The 17207-nt window shown below is 44.1% G+C and overlaps 1 protein-coding gene across 1 annotated transcript; it reads right to left on the bottom strand.

Moving 5' to 3' along the window:
- Positions 1–262: 262 nt before the first annotated feature.
- Positions 263–15961, bottom strand: SPON2 (spondin 2). The gene is made up of 6 exons (XM_081191860.1): positions 15652–15961; positions 14782–15040; positions 14216–14439; positions 12005–12196; positions 6769–6943; positions 263–723 (listed from the first exon to the last, which is right to left on the bottom strand). The coding sequence occupies exons 2-6, from the start codon at positions 15002–15004 to the stop codon at positions 545–547; spliced, it is 993 nt and encodes a 330-aa protein (XP_081047986.1). The 5' UTR covers positions 15005–15040; positions 15652–15961; the 3' UTR covers positions 263–544.
- Between the last annotated feature and the right edge of the window lie 1246 nt (positions 15962–17207).

The raw sequence follows: 17207 nt of genomic DNA, 5'->3' as shown, positions 1-17207 counted from the left end.
CATAAACATGTGATAATGGCTAGCCTAGTTATTTTGTCACGGGGCATTCTTCTTATCCCTGAGAAAGTCACGCCTCTTATTTTGTACACCAGCGAGGATGCTGGTATTGTATTTTATTCTCTGCCTTTCCTGTCTGGTTTTTTGTTTTGTTTTCTCAAGTGTGCATTAAATATGTTTGCAAATAACGCACCATAAATGTCAAAAATCCCAGCAAAATAATTCAGAGGAATACAGTGCATATAAATACATGTCAAAGAACACATTCTAATTCTTAAAGGTAGTGGCCTTTACTTTTTTTTTTTTACAGATATGCATGTCTGATAATTGAAGTACATACGGTTGAGAAATGTTTCTGCCACTAGGTGGCACTGCAGTAGTCCATAATAAAAAGGCTGTTTTCTATCTAGCAACTCAGTTTAGCAAAAACATTTCAACAAAATATTACAACTATTCTGAAAAATAAGGAATATTAACAGGAATAGGTGGTGTTAACCAAGTGTATCCTATATTTAAATTATCTAAATTATTGTCCCAGAAAACCGTCTCACACGCAGTTATCCGGCTCGCATTCTTTTTCTTCATACAGCTCTGGGCAGGGTATTCCATTATTGGCCGGCTGGAGACGTATATACCGAGTTCGTCTTTTAGTTCCTAAATGTCCACACGTGCCTCTGCAGAGGCCCCAAGAAGACCACAACGATGTCTCACAATCCAGGGGAGTTTCTGAAATATACAGGAAATTGATAAAGCAATAGGAGTCTGCTTCAGATCCAGGAGCCAAGTGTGCATGAACCATATGCATGAACCATCCTGCCCCATGCTTGTCCCTCAAGGCCAGGAGAAGGCGATGGAAGCTTCCTTCTTTCCCTCAGCTATGGTATGCTGTTGATGTAAACAAAAATTGCCCTTATGGGGTATCCAAGAGCCCATATAGAGTCCTTACATAGGTTCCCTATTGGTAGGAGAGAATAACAGAGGCCAACCAGAGAATATTGAGAAGCAAAGCAGCTAGTAAGCTTGATCTTTATTGATCTGTTGCAACAGGGTGCTCCCCTCACCCGCAGGAGAGGAGGAGGACCCAGAAAAATGGTGTGCAAGGCCTTATAAAGACTTTTGAAATTGCCACCCTGTAGATCAAGACCACCCCCCAGAAACTTCATACATACATCACAGAAGGGGTGTAACTTAAGACCACCCCTCAGATACATCACACCTACATCACAGGAAAGGCAGTCTAAAACAGAAATTTGGATGTTGTTTTTCTCCTGTCGTTGTTTATCTCCTGTCTGGCAGGTTACTTGATTGGATTGCCAATCTTTTGTAATGATAAATACTTAGTTCCTGGGCCAGGTCACAGACTCACACCCTATTATATCTTAAATGTGCCCTTAAGACAGGATTTGTGAGGAAGGAGACAATGGGGAGGTTTCCCACTTTGACCTTGCAGAGAAAACATTTGGTCAGTTTAGGAATCAAAATGGTTCCAGGTCGGTCTTCCTGTGCTGATCTATGTACGTGCTTGGTTGGTACACTTATGAACATTACCATATATCTAAGACCATAAAATTCCTATCACACTGTGTTGACAAACTGTGGTTAATTTCAAACAAGCCAGGTTTAAGCCATAGGTCTCTGACAATAAGTGGGGATAGTCCTGGAACCCAAGCCTTGCAAGCCTTTAAAAGCAAGCACCAGAACGCTCTTAGTGCCAGCATAGTTGTTCAAGATCTGGTGACTTGTATTCTGGTGACTTGTATTAAACTAACTGAAATTTCCACATACAGTGGTGCCTCGCAAGACGAAATTAATTCGTTCCGCGAGTTTTGTCGTCTTGCGATTTTTTTCGTCTTGCGAAGCACGGTGTCGGGAAAGTTTTGGGAAAGCTTCAAAAATCACCAAAGTCTTTAAAAACCTCAAAAAAGGCTACCACACCGCGTTCTATGAGTTGCTCCTCGAAGTCAAGTCGCAACTGTATTAACGGTGTTAAGAAAAAGGAAACAAACTTGCAAGACGTTTCCGTCTTGCGAAGCAAGCCCATAGGGAAAATCGTCTTGCGAAGCAGCTCAAAAAACGAAAAACCCTTTCGTCTAGCGAGTTTTTCGTCTTGCGAGGCATTCGTCTTGCGGGGCACCACTGTATATGAAATAGTCTTTCCAGTCAGAATTCGCAACAAGTGTTTTCCATAGTGTTTTCCCCTATTTGTCACAATGTATGGTTGCATAAGTTTTGTCACAATGTATGGTTGCATAAGTTTTGTTTAAACTAAAGCAAAAGCTCTGGAGAACTGTGATTTAAACAACTTGATACATTCCCAGCTTTCTTCTTACTCTTTCAAAAAAAAAAAAAAAACCACAACCCTCCCCTGCAATCTTCCTCTTTAACTGACTAAACTTTGGGAGATTGTCTGTTGCTGTACACCTGTATTGAAGCTACTGCATGGAACTGTACCAAAAGCTGGTAGTCTTTTTAAATTAATAAAAATTGTGCTCTAAATATGTGTGTGTGTGTGTGTGTGTGTGTGTGAGAGAGAGAGAGAGAGAGAGAGAGAGAGAGAGAGAGAGAGAGAGAGAATTTGGTGAGTTTGACTTATTTCCTCTAGTCTAGCGGTCAGCAACCTTTTTCAGCCGTGGGCAAGTCCACCATCCCTCAGACCATGTGGCAGGCTGGACTATATTGGGGGGGGGGGGGAATGAACAAATTCCTATGCCCCACAAATAACCCAGACATGCATTTTAAATAAAAGTACACATTCTACTCGTGTAAAAACACCAGGCAGGTCCCACAAATAACCCAGAGATGCATTTTAAATAAAAGGACACATTCCACTTATGTAAAAACACACTGATTCCTGGACTGTCCACGGGCCGGATTGAGAAGGCGATTGGGCCACATCCAGTCCCCGGGCCTTAGGTTGCCTACCCCTGCTCTAGTGATCTGTTCTAACATCTCTTTTGATCTCTCAGTTAACTGTTTCTGATAGCAGTGGTCTATAGTCCAAGGTTTGCATCAGGCTTCCTGTCTTAGCTGTGGTCCCTTCACTCTCAAAGTTAAGCAACAATGGAATACATTGTAGGCTCAGAAAGTTTTCTTTGAGGTTGAATCCTGACAAGACAGAAGTACTGTTTTGGGGGACAGGGGGTGGGCAGGTGTGGGGGATTCCCTGGTCCTGAATGGGGTAACTGTGCTTCTGAAGGATCAGGTGCACAGCCTGGGAGTCATTTTGGATTCACAGCTGTCCATGGAGGCACAGGTCAATTCTGAGTCCAGGGCAGCTGTCTACCAGCTCCATCTGGTACGCAGGCTGAGACCCTACCTGCCCACGGACTGTCTCACCAGAGTGGTGCATGCTCTGGTTATTTCCCGCTTGGACTATTGCAATGCGCTCTACGTGGGGCTACCTTTGAAGGTGACCCGGAAAATACAACTAATCCAGAATGCAGCAGCTAGACTGGTGACTGGGAGTGGCCGCCAAGACCACATAACACTCAGCCTAGTATACCTGAAGGAGCGTCTCCACCCCCATCGTTCAGCCCAGACACTGAGGTCCAGCTCCGAGGGTCTTCTGGTGGTTCCCTTCCCTGAGAGAAGTGAGGTTACAGGAGAACCAGGCAGAGGGCCTTCTCGGTAGTGGCGCCCGCCCTGTGGAACGCCCTCCCATCAGATGTCAAGGAAATTAATAACTGACTTTTAGAAGACATCTGAAGGCAGCCCTGTTGAGGGAAGTTTTTAATGTTTTTATTGCATTTTGAATATTCTGTTGGGAGCCTCCCAGAGTGGCTGGGGAAACTCAGCCAGATAGACAGGGTATAAATAATAAATTGTTGATGTTGTTATGAACTACTGGACAAACTATGAAGATTCCTAAGAGAATATGTGCTAAATGCTTTCACTTTCTAAAGGTATAATATGCATAAATGATTGCCTTGAATTTCCTTTTAGGAAATTCCTAGGCATGGAAATCCTAGGCTCAAGCAACCATTGGTGTAAGGAAAGAGTTAAGGCCATTGTAAGTTCACTCAAGCACCAGAATGCATGGGAATGATAAATTATGATGCCAGTTCCGGCTAACTCTGACTGAACATAAGCAGCACTGGGGCTGAAAGTCCAAGGGAAAGTGTACATGACGTGTTGCAAAATATGCTTACTTCCTTGGTGGTGATTACAATTTCCATGCTGTTTAACACGTGGGTGAATTTGTAAGCACCTTAACTAAACACTTACTAAAAAGTAAAGGGACCCCTGACCGTTAGGTCCAGTTCCGGACGACTCTCGGCTTGCGGCGCTCATCTCGCTTTACTGGCCAAGGGAGCTGGCGTACAGTTTCCGGGTCATGTGGCCAGCATGCCTAAGCCGCTTCTGGCAAAACCAGAGCAGCGCACGGAAACGCCGTTTACCTTTCTGCTGGAGTGGTACCTATTTATCTACTTTGATGTGCTTTTGAACTGCTAGGTTGGCAGGAGCAGGATCTGAGCAATGGGAGCTCACCCTGTTGCGGGGATTTGAACCGCTGACCTTCTGATCGGCAGCCCTAGGCTCTGTGGTTTAGACATCCCCAAACACTTACTAGCTGAAGGTAAAAGAACCTTCTCAGATGGACCAGGGGTGTTTGGGAGAGGACCTCTGCCCTAAGGTATGAATGAAGCAGCAGTCCGCACAGTTTTTAACCAAAGTAAAGCAGAGGCACTAATGGTCACTCTTTCATCTAGTCAAATAATTTAACACACTCGGTGAGGGCTGGTTGTAGAAAAGCCATCCTTCCACATGCCTGTGGTACCATTGCTCAACCTGCAGCTTTTAAAAACCAGCTTTGCGCTTTGTTGTGGCTGGTCATATGAATGTCCAGCGGGCAGTGGCAGCAATCTGCCGGCAGATGTGTGGTATCAGCATAAAGAACTTCATGTGATCTGCCTGATCAAATTCCACTCTAGCCAGTACAGTGGTACCTTGGTTCTCAAATGCCTTGGTTCTCAAACGCCTGGGAACTCAAACGCCAGAAACTGGAAGTGTTCCAGTTTTCAAACATTTTTCAGAAGCCGAATGTCCGATGCAGCTGTCGGCTATTGTTTCTGGAACACCTGCACCAATCAGAAGCTGCACCTTGGTTTTCGAACATTTCAGAAGTCAAACGGACTTCTGGAACGGATTAAGTTTGGCGCTTTTGTTATTGCTATTTATTTTGCGTTTTGGTTTTTGAGGCTTTTTTGGTTAATTTGTTTTTTTGTGACTGTGTGGAACCCAGTTCAGCTACCATAGCTGTCAACGTTTCCTTTTTTTTAAGGGAAATTCCCTTATTCCGAATAGGATTCCTCGCAAGAAAAGGGAAAAGTTGACAGCTATGCAGCTACTGATAGATTGACTGTGTGACTGCGGAAGTGGATAAAAGTCCCCCATCCAAACATTGACTATCAGTGCAGGTAAGAATTTTTTTAATTTTTTTTATCATCTACAATACAGTCTTATTTATTTTATAGTACAGTACATTGATTAGTGCTTCCATTTTATGGCTCAATGGTTTTGTTAAGATAATAAAATTCATGTTAAATTACTGTTTTAGGGGTTGTTTTTAAAAGCCTGGATTAATTCATTTTGCATTATCTTTGGGGAAGCGTGCCTTGGTTTCGGAATGCTTTGGTTTTGGAACGGACTTCAAGAAGAGATTAAGTTTGAGACCCAAGGTACCACTGTACTCCTTTGGAAGTAAACTTCACTATCACTTGCAGAAGGGAAATTGTGTGGGAAACTGTAGTCAAGCATAACTAGCAAGCTGAGGGCTGGTTAATGCATGAAGGGATTAAGGCCACAAAATTGCATTCCTAGGCTCAGCTGGGTAACATCCCTCACCTGGAAGAAAGTTAATTTCCCTCCTTTGTTTGTTCTTTTTTCACCATGTGAACTCACCAAGATAGCTCACTACAAGCTCAGACCACGTACTTAGAGCTATTTCACTATATTTTGTATCCCAAGATTTCTGCCTACTTGCCACTGAATGGAATACCGGTAACATGTGAACCTGACCTTTTGACCTTCAGTCTTTGTAAGTAAAGCATTCAAACTTACTAATGGTATGGTCTGTTCATTGTGAGAGGGATAGAAAGGGGAAGCATCATAAGCATCTAGAACAGAATATTTAAAAGGTCTATTATTCCCTTGCTTAACTTTGCTGCATGATTCTGTGTTTTTAAAGTCTGTTGGGAGCTCTTTTTCTGCTGGAGAGAATGTTTAGCCTTAAGGGACGCGGGTGGCGCTGTGGGTTAAACCACAGAGCCTAGGACTTGCCGATCAGAAGATCGGCAGTTCAAATCCCCACAACGAGGTGAGCTCCCATTGCTCGGTCCCTGCTCCAGCCAACCTAGCAGTTTGAAAGCACCTCAAAATGCAAGTAGATAAATAGGTACCGCTCCGGTGGGAAGGTAAACGGCGTTTCCATGTGCTGCTCTGGTTTGCCAGAAGCGGCTTAGTCATGCTGGCCACATGACCCGGAAGCTGTACGCCGGCTCCCTCGGCCAATAAAGCAAGATGAGTGCCGCAACCCCAGAGTCGGCCACGACTGGACCTAATGGTCAGGGGTCCCTTTACCTTTACCTTTATGTTTAGCCTTGCACTTTGGATCTAAGGGATCCAGCCAATTCTTTTATTAATTATCCCACAGGGATTATCTATATAAATCTATTTTTGCCATTTCTCCCTATGATCTCCCTGTGCATTCATTTTTTCACATTACATACCTATAGCAAAACAGTCCACGTTATCCAAGTGTTAAACACTTACCTGAAACAGAATCATCAATTTCATTCCTGATTGCAGTCACATTGGGCTGAGGAGGAGGAAATCCTAGTTTGCCTCTTTTCACTTTTATCATGGTTACTCGAGCGATAGGTGGCAATTTTTTAAGCTTGGGGTAATAAAACGAGTTCGCTGGGTGACTTGGAGAGGAAGCAGTGATCTGTGAATTGAAACACATATGCAAAAGATACCAATTTAGTATCACAAAGGGAATGTGCAGCAAAATGTTGCAGTGTGGGTTGCTCCTGCGCAGGGTTCCACCACTTTCATTTTCTGTCCCATCACCATCCATCATAGTTCGGCACCCATTGAACACACTCAGTTCTCATTTTCCCCTAAAGGTTTCTTTTTGATCTTTTACTAATCTTGGGGTTCCATCAAATCTGCTGGTTAATAGATGGCAACGTTTGGGCTGCATAAGGATAAACATTCAGAGAACTATTAGTATAGCTCTCAGTATATATTAGGAGTGTGCACTAGCTCTGGCCAAATATATGCCAGTCTTGTGGTCTGGGCAGCCCAAAACCTCTGTTATGTACTGAAGTTCTCACCCTGAGCCAGCAGGGGGATACTGTAGATAGTTATGCAAATAAGGGATCAAAAGTGACATTCAGTGATTGGATAGTTTTAGAAAATTGTTACAGTTACGTTGTACTGGAGCTCTATATAAGCAGGCTGGCTGAACCCTTAAGTTCTGTTCTGTTCTGGCCTGTGAATAAACAAGAGCTGTTTGAAGAATCGCTGTGTTGTCTGATATGTTCACCCACAACTTAACAACCTCCATGCAAACTGCCCTGGCTTGTGCCCCAAAGAATGAATGAATGAATCTTTATTTGCGTCAGCCATCAGCCATAGCAATAAAACAAAGTCAATTATATAAAATACATTTTGGGGTTTTGAATCACTAGTCAAATGGTGGATCTTATTCTGATTGCCCCGGCTAAAAACCTTGCAACCTTTGCTGTCACCTGCTCATCTTGATATGCCAAGAGAAAGGACACTGTGGCAGTGGTTGGGTGACCTGGAATGGACAATAAAAGAGGGGTAATAATCTCATTCCTCAAGGCTTTATAAAGAGTGCAAGCCAGAAGGGCATGTGCCACCAATTCGGTACTGCCAACTCCACAGGGACATAAATGTTTTTCGTGTGCAATCTGTTGGAATTATCCCTCAGCCGAGGGCAATACATTCAATCTTGCGAGAGTAAAAGCGTTGCACCCCAGAGAGGTCACTTCGGTGTGTAGAAGGCAGCATTTACAAGTTCTAAGTTCAACTTAGATGCAGGTGGCACTGTGGGTTAAACCACAGAGCCTCTTGGGCTTGCCAATCAGAAGGGTGGTGGTTCGAATCCTGACGACGGGGTGAGCTCCCGTTGCTTGGTCCCAGCTCCTGCCAACCTAGCAGTTCAAAAGCACGTCAAAGTGCAAGTAGATAAATAGGTACCGCTCCGGCGGGAAGGTAAACAGCGTGTGTGTGCGCTGTTCTGGTTTGCCAGAAGCGGCTTAGTCATGCTGGCCACATGACCTGTGGAGCTGTACGCCGGCTCCCTCGGCCAATAAAGCGAGATGAGTGCCGCAACCCCAGAGTCGGTCATGACTGGACCTAATGGTCAGGGGTCCCTTTACCTTTACCTTTACCTTAAGCTCAGCTTGACTGGCATAAGGTATGAGCACTACAGGTTGCCTTCCATCAGTGAGAGAGATGATTGTGTTTCACTGGTCAGCTACTGCCCTCATTAAGCCAGGCAGACCCTGGTCAACACAGTGCTAACCCACCACTGTCCACCTACTTCAGTGGGTTCTTGGGAGTTCAGAGTCTCCAGCGGGTTGATGTCACCCCCCAAAGGTGCGCCCTTTCATTGTCTCCCGAGACAGACGGATGCCCACAATCTCAACATGCCAACAAATGCCAGGGAACCAAATTGTACCAATTTGAACTGAACTGGGATTCAGCCAGAGTGGATAGCAGGAGCCCAGGATAGCTCTGTGGCAGATCCACCTGGGGTAATCCAGAACTATCAAAAGCAGGGGGCAAGGGGCAGTCGTAGGAGCTAGAATGCAACCCCCTACAGCTACTCATCTGTGCCTCTGTTGCAGCAAACACAGCTCCACAGTTCATGCCTCTATGTCAGTGGTGGCCAAACCTGGCCGTCCAGCTGATTTTGGACTACAATTCCCATCATCCCTAGCTAACAGGACCAGTGGTCAGGGATGATGGGAATTGTAGTCCAAAAACAGCTGGAGGGCCAAGTTTGGCCACCACTGCTCTATGTGAAGAAACAAGAATGCTCTTGTTTTGCAATAGGATTTCTGGGGATCTGTCATTTCTGGATCACAAGCTGGGTTCAGTTCTGGGATTGGCTGAATCTGGTCTAGACCAAATCTGGCCCAATCCAGATTTACAAATCAGGGTTATAAATCAGATCAGGGATGTCTGCACAGCCCTAGTGGTTTTATTGTGGTTTTATGATTGTTTTTTGTTTCTTGGTGCAATGTGTGTGTGAAGCTTTGTGAAAGTGTTTCAATAAATATATAAAACAGTTTTTAACCAATAGCAAAGCTGTACCTGAGGTTACACCTTCTCCAAAGTAGCCGGCAGCTATTGACAACGTTGCCTGCTTCTTTCCCATAATAGGGCAATGTCTGAGTGGCCTTGTTCACACATCACAGTAAACTATATTAATGTCAACATGTCAATCTTAACCACTCTGTTCCTGCCTGCTAGAGTACAGGTGAAACAAACCATGCTTAGTGTTCTGTCTGAACTGGGGATCATGGTTTGTTACACTCTGAACAAACCATGATCTGTAGTTAAAGTATGTTCTTGACTTATTGATCATGGTTTGTCTGAGCAACAAACCATGCTGTAACATTTCTCAGCTGTAGGAGAACAGTCAGCAGAGTTAAAGGTTTTTCAAAAAGGCAAAAGTGCTAAGAAGAATACTATTAAGTATGTGCATTCCAAGGCCATTAGTAAAGGGTTTGCACCTGCATAAACAAATTGATTTTTTTTTGGGGGGGGGAGTGCCATGAATTTTAAGAATTCAAAAACACCAATAAGCTCCCCCTCACATTGTATCCTATGGATGGGTTGCATGTTACAGCCTAAGAATGGCTTTAGATGTGAAACTTTGCTGTTTCCCTAAAAACAGGTATCAATGTGCAGACCTCTGAGCATGTAGAAAGAAAGAAAAATTAATTGCACCTATTTGTTGCGGCAAAAGGCTCTTGCCTCTGGAATGCTCTTTTAAAAACAGTATTAAAGAAATGTCAAAAGAGGGTTTGAGAGTTGGGATAGTGATCAACTTGTTATGGAGTCACAAAAACCCCCATACTTTATGACATCACATTTGACTGGGAGCCGACATACGCAGAGTTGTGTGCATCGCTTGATGCCCTCGATTGCTAACTCTTAAAATCAGGAGGTGGTGCTCTTGTGAAAGAGGCTTATGTGATTTGACCTCTATAAAGATGTCCAATGAATGTCTCTTGTTGTCGTTGGCATCCGTCTGTCTCGAGAGACAATGGAGTGCGCCTCTGGGGGTGAAGTCGAGCCACTGAAGATTCACAGCACTTGCTGTGGCTGCAGAGACCAGTGGTAATTCAAAACTGCTCCCTCCTGCTTTGTGTTTGCTGGATTAGTCTGCCAAAGTGACCTGCCAGGTCACTTCCTGAGCACTGTGTATGGAGACAACACCCCAAAGATATCCCTTAAGGCAGCGGAGGTTTAGAACTAGAGTTTTCCCTCTCCCAGATGAGTTACCTTCCCCTGCTGATGAGCCTCATCTGCCCCACACTTCCCTCTACAGCACATGCAGAAACTGCCTGAAATATAGACATCGTAGACAATGTGAGGGATGTGGGTGGTGCTGTGGGTTAAACCACTGAGCCTAGGGCTTGCCGATCAGAAGGTTGGCGGTTCGAATCCCCACGACGGGTGAGCTCCCGTTGCTTGGTTCCTGCTCCTACCAACCTAGCAGTTCGAAAGCACGTCAAAGTGCAAGTAGATAAATAGGTACCGCTCCGGCGGGAAGGTAAACGGCGTTTCTGTGCGCTGCTCTGGTTCGCCAGAAGCGGCTTAGTCATGCTGGCCACATGACCCAGAAGCTGTACGCCGGCTCCCTTGGCCAATAAAGCGAGATGAGCGCCGCAACCCCAGAGTCATCCGCAACTGGACCTAATGGTCAGGGGTCCCTTTACCTTTACCTTTAGACAATGTGAAGGACAGAGGAAACAAGCATGACCCCAACATCCCTGCCTTAAGTCAAATCTGTGTAAAGCTCTTGTGTTTTTGGGGGGATTTTTAAATTCTATTAACATGCATCTATAATGGAAATGGTGGAACTGGGAAGGCAGGGGGAAAAGACACCCCTGATTCCACCATCAAGGTCTTATAGAAAAATAATTGGGTGAAACGCAGAGTCCCTGTATTAGGTTTCTATATAAATAATTTTTCAAAATATAAGCCAACAGTCAAATAATGCCAGCAAATTTAATTTCCATATTAGCTTTCTTTTCACTAGAATTCATTATTACGTAACTAAGTTGAATTAATTGAGTAAGTAGAATTAATTAGTGTAGATTAATCAATTAAACAATAATTTTGATTGGGTCGCTTCACACTTCTTTGACGGAACTTCCCCACTACAAAAGAGTGCAGCAGAGCATGGTTCAATTGAAATGTGGAATAATAAAGTTAGGGCACAGCATATCCTTCTGTTTAAGAAATGAGTCAGACAACACTGAGTACAGGTGTGCTCAACATATAAAAAGGTAAAGGGACCCCTGACCATTAGGTCCAGTCGTGGCCAACTCTGGGGTTGCAGTGCTCATGTCGCTCTACTGGCCGAGGGAGCCGGCGTACAGCTTCCAGGTCATGTGGCCAGCATGACTAAGCAGCTTCTGGAGAACGAGAGCAGCCCACGGAAACACTGTTTACCTTCCCGCCGGAGCGGTACCTATTTATCTACTTGCACTTTGATGTGCTTTCGAACTGCTAGGTTGGCAGGAGCAGGGACCGAGCAACAGGAGCTCACCCCATTGGGGGGATTCGAACCGCCGACCTTCTGATCAGCAAGTCCTAGGCTCTGTGGTTTAACCCACAGCGCCACCCGCGTCCCTATGCTACCATCACAATTACGGCTGTGATATAAAATAATGATCACACTAATGTTGAATGGAATTGTGTGTTTGACCAGTCTAGGAACGGCTTAGAAACTTACCTCTGTGACAGGATCCTGTGGGATAGTGGCAAAATTGGGGGAGGAAAACGTGAAGCCGCTGTCAGTGCCAGCGTCATACGGGAACAGATCCAAAGATACTTTCTGTTTCCAGTGGTCTTTTTCACACAGATTTAAGCTGTCAATGCCCACAAACCAGTCAGGGCTGGGCACAATTCGCACTGCAATGGACACCTAGCAGTTAAAAAAAAGAAAAGGCTTACTTCAGAACCCGAATTAAGCACGTTAGTTTAAGCCTCCTTATATTATTGCACCACAACGTCACATGTAAATAAACCAGTGTAACAGTAATATTATAACATACCCTCCAAAGTTTCTCCGATGGAAATAGGGGTGTCCTATTCAATAATCATAATAAGTTGATTATTTATATGCCACCCATTAAACATTTTTTTAAAAAAATCCCTATACAGGCTTCTAAAGGTTGTATCTTCTTGGCTCAGGAGTCGCATAACTCCATACCCTCCAACATTTCTCTGATGAAAATAGGGATGTCCTAAGGAAAAGCGGGACATTCTGGGATCAAATCAGAACCCAGGACGCCTTCTGTAAATCCAGGACTGTCACTGGAAAATAGGGACACTTGGAGGGTCTGTCATAATCCTGTTTTAGGAATAATCTACTTTATTTATTTTTATTGATTATGGCACAATACGGTCCTTTCCCACATCACACTTGGCGGCCTCTTGAGCAAAATATATTAAACTCTGCGGCGCTTATATAAGAGACTCTTCTTCAAATAGTTTCAGTCATGCACATATTGGGCTGTGTACAAAGCTGTTTGTGCAGGAGTGGAGCAGCCTTCTAATGCGATGGGACGTTGCCTTCCTCTCCTCCTCTCGGCAGTCTCCGCTCCACCCTCAAAATCTGAAGTGGGTGAAAAGAGGAAGGTGACATCTGCTCATGCAATTCCACCCATGCTTCCAAGAGTTGCAACCTTTGAGTGACGGATCAGTTAGATGGCTCAATTGATCCTCAGGCCTATGCAGGGGGAGGGGGGCAGCTGGATACACTTGTGATAGGCCTTGGAGGGCTAGGTTGGTTGGGGGGGCCCTGCCAGGTACCTGCCAAACTTAGGCTGTCATGCCAAGAACGCCCTGTCAGTGGGAGACCTTGGGCTTTCAAATTTCAGCAGCATCCCGTGCAAGGCCTCTTGCGCTCCATTCTGAATTGTAGTTGTGGCACCCCCACGGCTCTAAAAAGTGAAGGTAAAGGACCCCCAAACGGTTAAGTCCGGTCAAAGGCGACTATGGGGTTGCGGCGCTCATCTCGCTTTCAGGCCGAGGAAGCTGGTGTTTGCCCACAGACAGCTTTCCAGGTCATGTGGTCAGCAGGACTAAACTGCTTCTGGTGCAACGGGACACCGTGACGGAAACCAGGGCACACAGAAATGCCATTTGCCTTCCCACCGCAGTGGTACCTATTTATCTACTTGCACTGGTATGCTATCAGACTGCTAGGTTGGCAGGAGCTGGGACCAAGTAACGGGAGCTCACCCCGTTGCGGGGATTCGAACTGCCAACCTTCTGATCAGCAAGCCCAAGAGGCTCAGTGGTTTAGACCACAGCGCCACCCCAAGGCTCTATGCCTAGCATGACCAGTCTGGTTGCACTTTCCTAAATCTTCCACTGGACCCCTACCTCCCAGCTGACTGGGGACTTTATGTGCTGCAAGACTTTGATAGTAAAATCTGAACCAGCATTACTGCATACTAGCAGATTAGGATCTGATTAGGCGCTGCAGCTGCTTTTTTTGTTTGAGTTTATAACTTTATTCTAACAAGACTCTCGCCCCGGGCATCACACAAGCTCTGCATGGGCCTGTTGACACCCCAATTCATTGGCCAACACAGTCTTTTCTTTTCTTTTTAAGCCTGTATTTAGATGTAACTACTTATATTTTTAAAAAACCATACAAAGGTGGCAGGAACCATCTTAAAAGAGGCATTCCCCCTGCGGACAGACACACAACGACATGCCTCTCTTCAAAGGTGCTTGCTGTGACGTACACATCTAAAATTTAAGGATGCCGGTTATTGAAAACCATTGTTTTACTTGCATGCAATTTTGGGGGGGGAAGCAACTGACTGAATAACACACTCGTTTTAAGTAACTGACTTCCATTTCTTTAATCAGGTGATGGCTCTATTTTTTTACAAAAAAAAATAGGCCAATGAGCATTTTCCCTACTTACCAGCGGGTGTCTTGGGTGGACCTCCAAGTCTGCGGCTGTTTGCCCCGTGCCAGTGGAAATGGCAGGAGCGGAGAATATTCCGTGAATGCTTTGGATTTTTTCCCCAGCTGCTTCTATTTCCTTCATTAATGCCCAGGGTTCACCTCTTTCGGCAAAGTCACGCATCCCGTTGCTGGCAAACTCGTTCATTTTCCACATGTTGTAGTCAGAGTTATGGGCAGCGCCTGTGGAAGGGAGGACATGGCAGCAGGCAGGAGTCTGGTTTAGATTTGCTTAATAATATACTGTATGCTGTTCTTCTCCTCTCTTTCTGAAGTGGAACAAGCTATGTTTAAAGAAGTAAGGTATGCTGTTTACTTTAGCTGCAGCAAAATTGGAAACAGAAGCTAGCTGGAGAAACCAGCCCCACATTGTATAACACTGAGCTTGCTGATAGTGCATGTTTGGTCTCTCAGTCATAGGAACTTAGACGTAACTTGATTACAAAAAAATAAATAAATTAAGAAAAGATGGTACAGTTTTTAGAGAGTTAGCTTGCCTTTAGTAACTGAAGGAGCTTGACTTACCCAGAAGTGACGACCATTGTGCTGGAGGCCTGTACAGAGGGTACTGCTTAGGGAACGATGCCTGGCTCCACTTTCCTGTGAAAATAATAGTGTACCTTGCAAGTTCTTCTGCTGTGCACACAGAGTCTTCCTCAAGAGGCAAACAATTAACAAAGCTCAGAACAGTGAAGAGCAATGCTATGATGATTCTATAGGAGCTGGAGACAGCCGTCAAGTTTTCCATTTCCTCGCCGGTGCAGAAAACCCTCCACGTTCCTCTCTGTGGGTTAAATAAATGAAAGCTTGATACAGTTAGACTCTGAGCATGCAGAAAGTCAACTGCCAAAAACTCTGCTGCATTCAAGAATCATAAGACTTTCGAATAAGTTGAAGTTGTAACAGTACCCCAAACAAATGTTTCCGATTGGGAAATGAAACATGTTTCTGGCGACGTGTTTTTTCAAGATCCGTTTACAGTTTTGCTTTTTCAGTCTTATTAGAATCACATCTTGGCCCAATTATGTTAGCAATTGTTTCGGTGCGTATGGTATATATGTTTTCAAATATTAAGTTGCATGTCAATTTGCCCAGAGACATACTTCCTTTGAAAATTGAGTTTAAAAACTGCCTCATGGCACACAACACTGTAAGGTCGGAGTTAGTACATGCAAATTTAAGGCATAATCTAGCTGCTAGGTCTCATGATGCAGAAATTAGGAGGGGGGCACATTTTACAAGGTATTAGGTAATAAAACACCAAACTATGATTGTTTTAAACAATAACTTTTAACATTATTTTAAAAACTTCTTTAAGAATTGGACAGAATTAAAAACAGCAGCTAAGATAGTAGGAATGTACATTAGTAATACATGCAAATATTTCACACTTACTGGGTGGTGTTTCCTGTGAAGCCCTGGGAAGTTAAGAGCCCTTGCTTGTTCTTGCAGCTGAGCAGTTCTGCCACAGAAAAGGAAGAAACCAGAGTGCTTGCTGCTATTTATGCCAGAAGTTAGGTCCCTTTGGTCCAAGGCTGATTGCAACCTTTAGACTAGATGAGCCGAACGCATCTTGTCCTTGTTTGAAACGTTTTCACTGTTTCATGAGAATTAATAATAAAAAAACCTATTAAAATTGTGGTGCCGAACAGATAAAACAAGATTTTAGAGAACCTTACGTTATTGCCATCAGTTCAAGGTTTCTGAAGACTGTACACTTCTTTGTTCTTCCTTTCATGCCCCAAAGCTAAGGACAAACTGCTTCCAAGACAAAACCTTTCTCGTGGAAGAGTTTTAGATGAGAAGCACATTTTTGCAAGTTTTATTGGTTGACAGATGGCTTTTTCAAGTCTGGACTGAAAGCACTCCCCTCTAATTCACCCATATGCGCACGTCTCAGCTGGAAGAAGAAAACCAAAGGTGCCTAAGGAAAATATTGTCGCTACAAATATGCTTTAGGGAAGCAATTATACGCTGTGTATGTTTTAAGTGCTGTGCACTATCTGGAGAAGCTCTACAAGACATCCTTGTTTGACAAGGTGCCACCAGTACGCCCCTCTGGGGAAAGTGTCACAGTTGTCATGTTTCAAATAAACTTGTAACAGAAAAATAAATAAATTATATATAAAAACTTTTACTATAACTTATCTTCATTAAATAGCCGGAATTAAGATTGCTGGAAGAAATATCAACAACCTCAGATATGCAGATGACACAACCTTGATGGCAGAAAGTGAGGAGGAATTAAATAACCTTTTATTGAGGGTGAAAGAGGAGAGCACAAAATATGTTCTGAAGCTCAACATCAAAAAAACGAAGATCATGGCCACTGGTCCCATCACCTCCTGGCAAATAGAAGGGGAAGAAATGGAGGCAGTGAGAGATTTTACTTTCTTGGGCTCCATGATCACTGCAGAGTGCCTGGTGTGCTCTGGTCCATGGGGTCACGAAGAGTCGGACACGACTAAACGACTAAACAACAACACCTTCATTAAAAACCCATGTAACTCCTCCCATTGGTTTAAATAGATTGCCTGTTACACCCATTAATTGCTACTTATGTCATCTCATTAAGCCAAGCTTTTTTCCACCCATATATGTCTTTGGAGATTGAAGGAAAGCAGAGGAGAAGGAGGAGCAGAGGTCCAAGGAAGCTGAACGTATAGCACTTCAATATAATTTTTTATTTGGTTTTAAAAAGTATAAACATATAACAACAAAACAATTCCCTATCCAAATATTGAGATTACTCTGAATCTCCTGATTTTCCCCATCCCTTCCATGGGTCCTAACAGTATTATTTACAACTGCATATCAATATTTGGGACACAGGTGGCGCTGTGGGTTAAACCACATAGCCTAGGACTTGCCGATCAGAAGGTCAGCGGTTCGAATCCCCTCGATGGGGTGAGCTCCCGTTCGAAAGCACATCAAAGTGCAAGTAGATAAAT

The sequence above is a fragment of the Podarcis bocagei genome (assembly GCF_964188305.1).
Source record: "Podarcis bocagei genome assembly, chromosome: 4".
NCBI lineage: Eukaryota > Metazoa > Chordata > Lepidosauria > Squamata > Lacertidae > Podarcis > Podarcis bocagei.
This window is presented reverse-complemented; position numbering and strand designations above follow the sequence as displayed.

Excerpts from the sequence above, each read along its gene's own strand:
- SPON2 (XM_081191860.1), bottom strand. The coding sequence starts at position 15,004 with ATGGAAAACTTGACGGCTGTCTCCAGCTCCTATAGAATCATCATAGCA. Across the intron at positions 14,440-14,781 it reads ACAATGGTCGTCACTTCTGG|GCGCTGCCCATAACTCTGAC; the intron begins GTAAGTCAAGCT and ends TCCCTTCCACAG. Across the intron at positions 12,197-14,215 it reads TCCACCCAAGACACCCGCTG|GTGTCCATTGCAGTGCGAAT; the intron begins GTAAGTAGGGAA and ends TTTAACTGCTAG.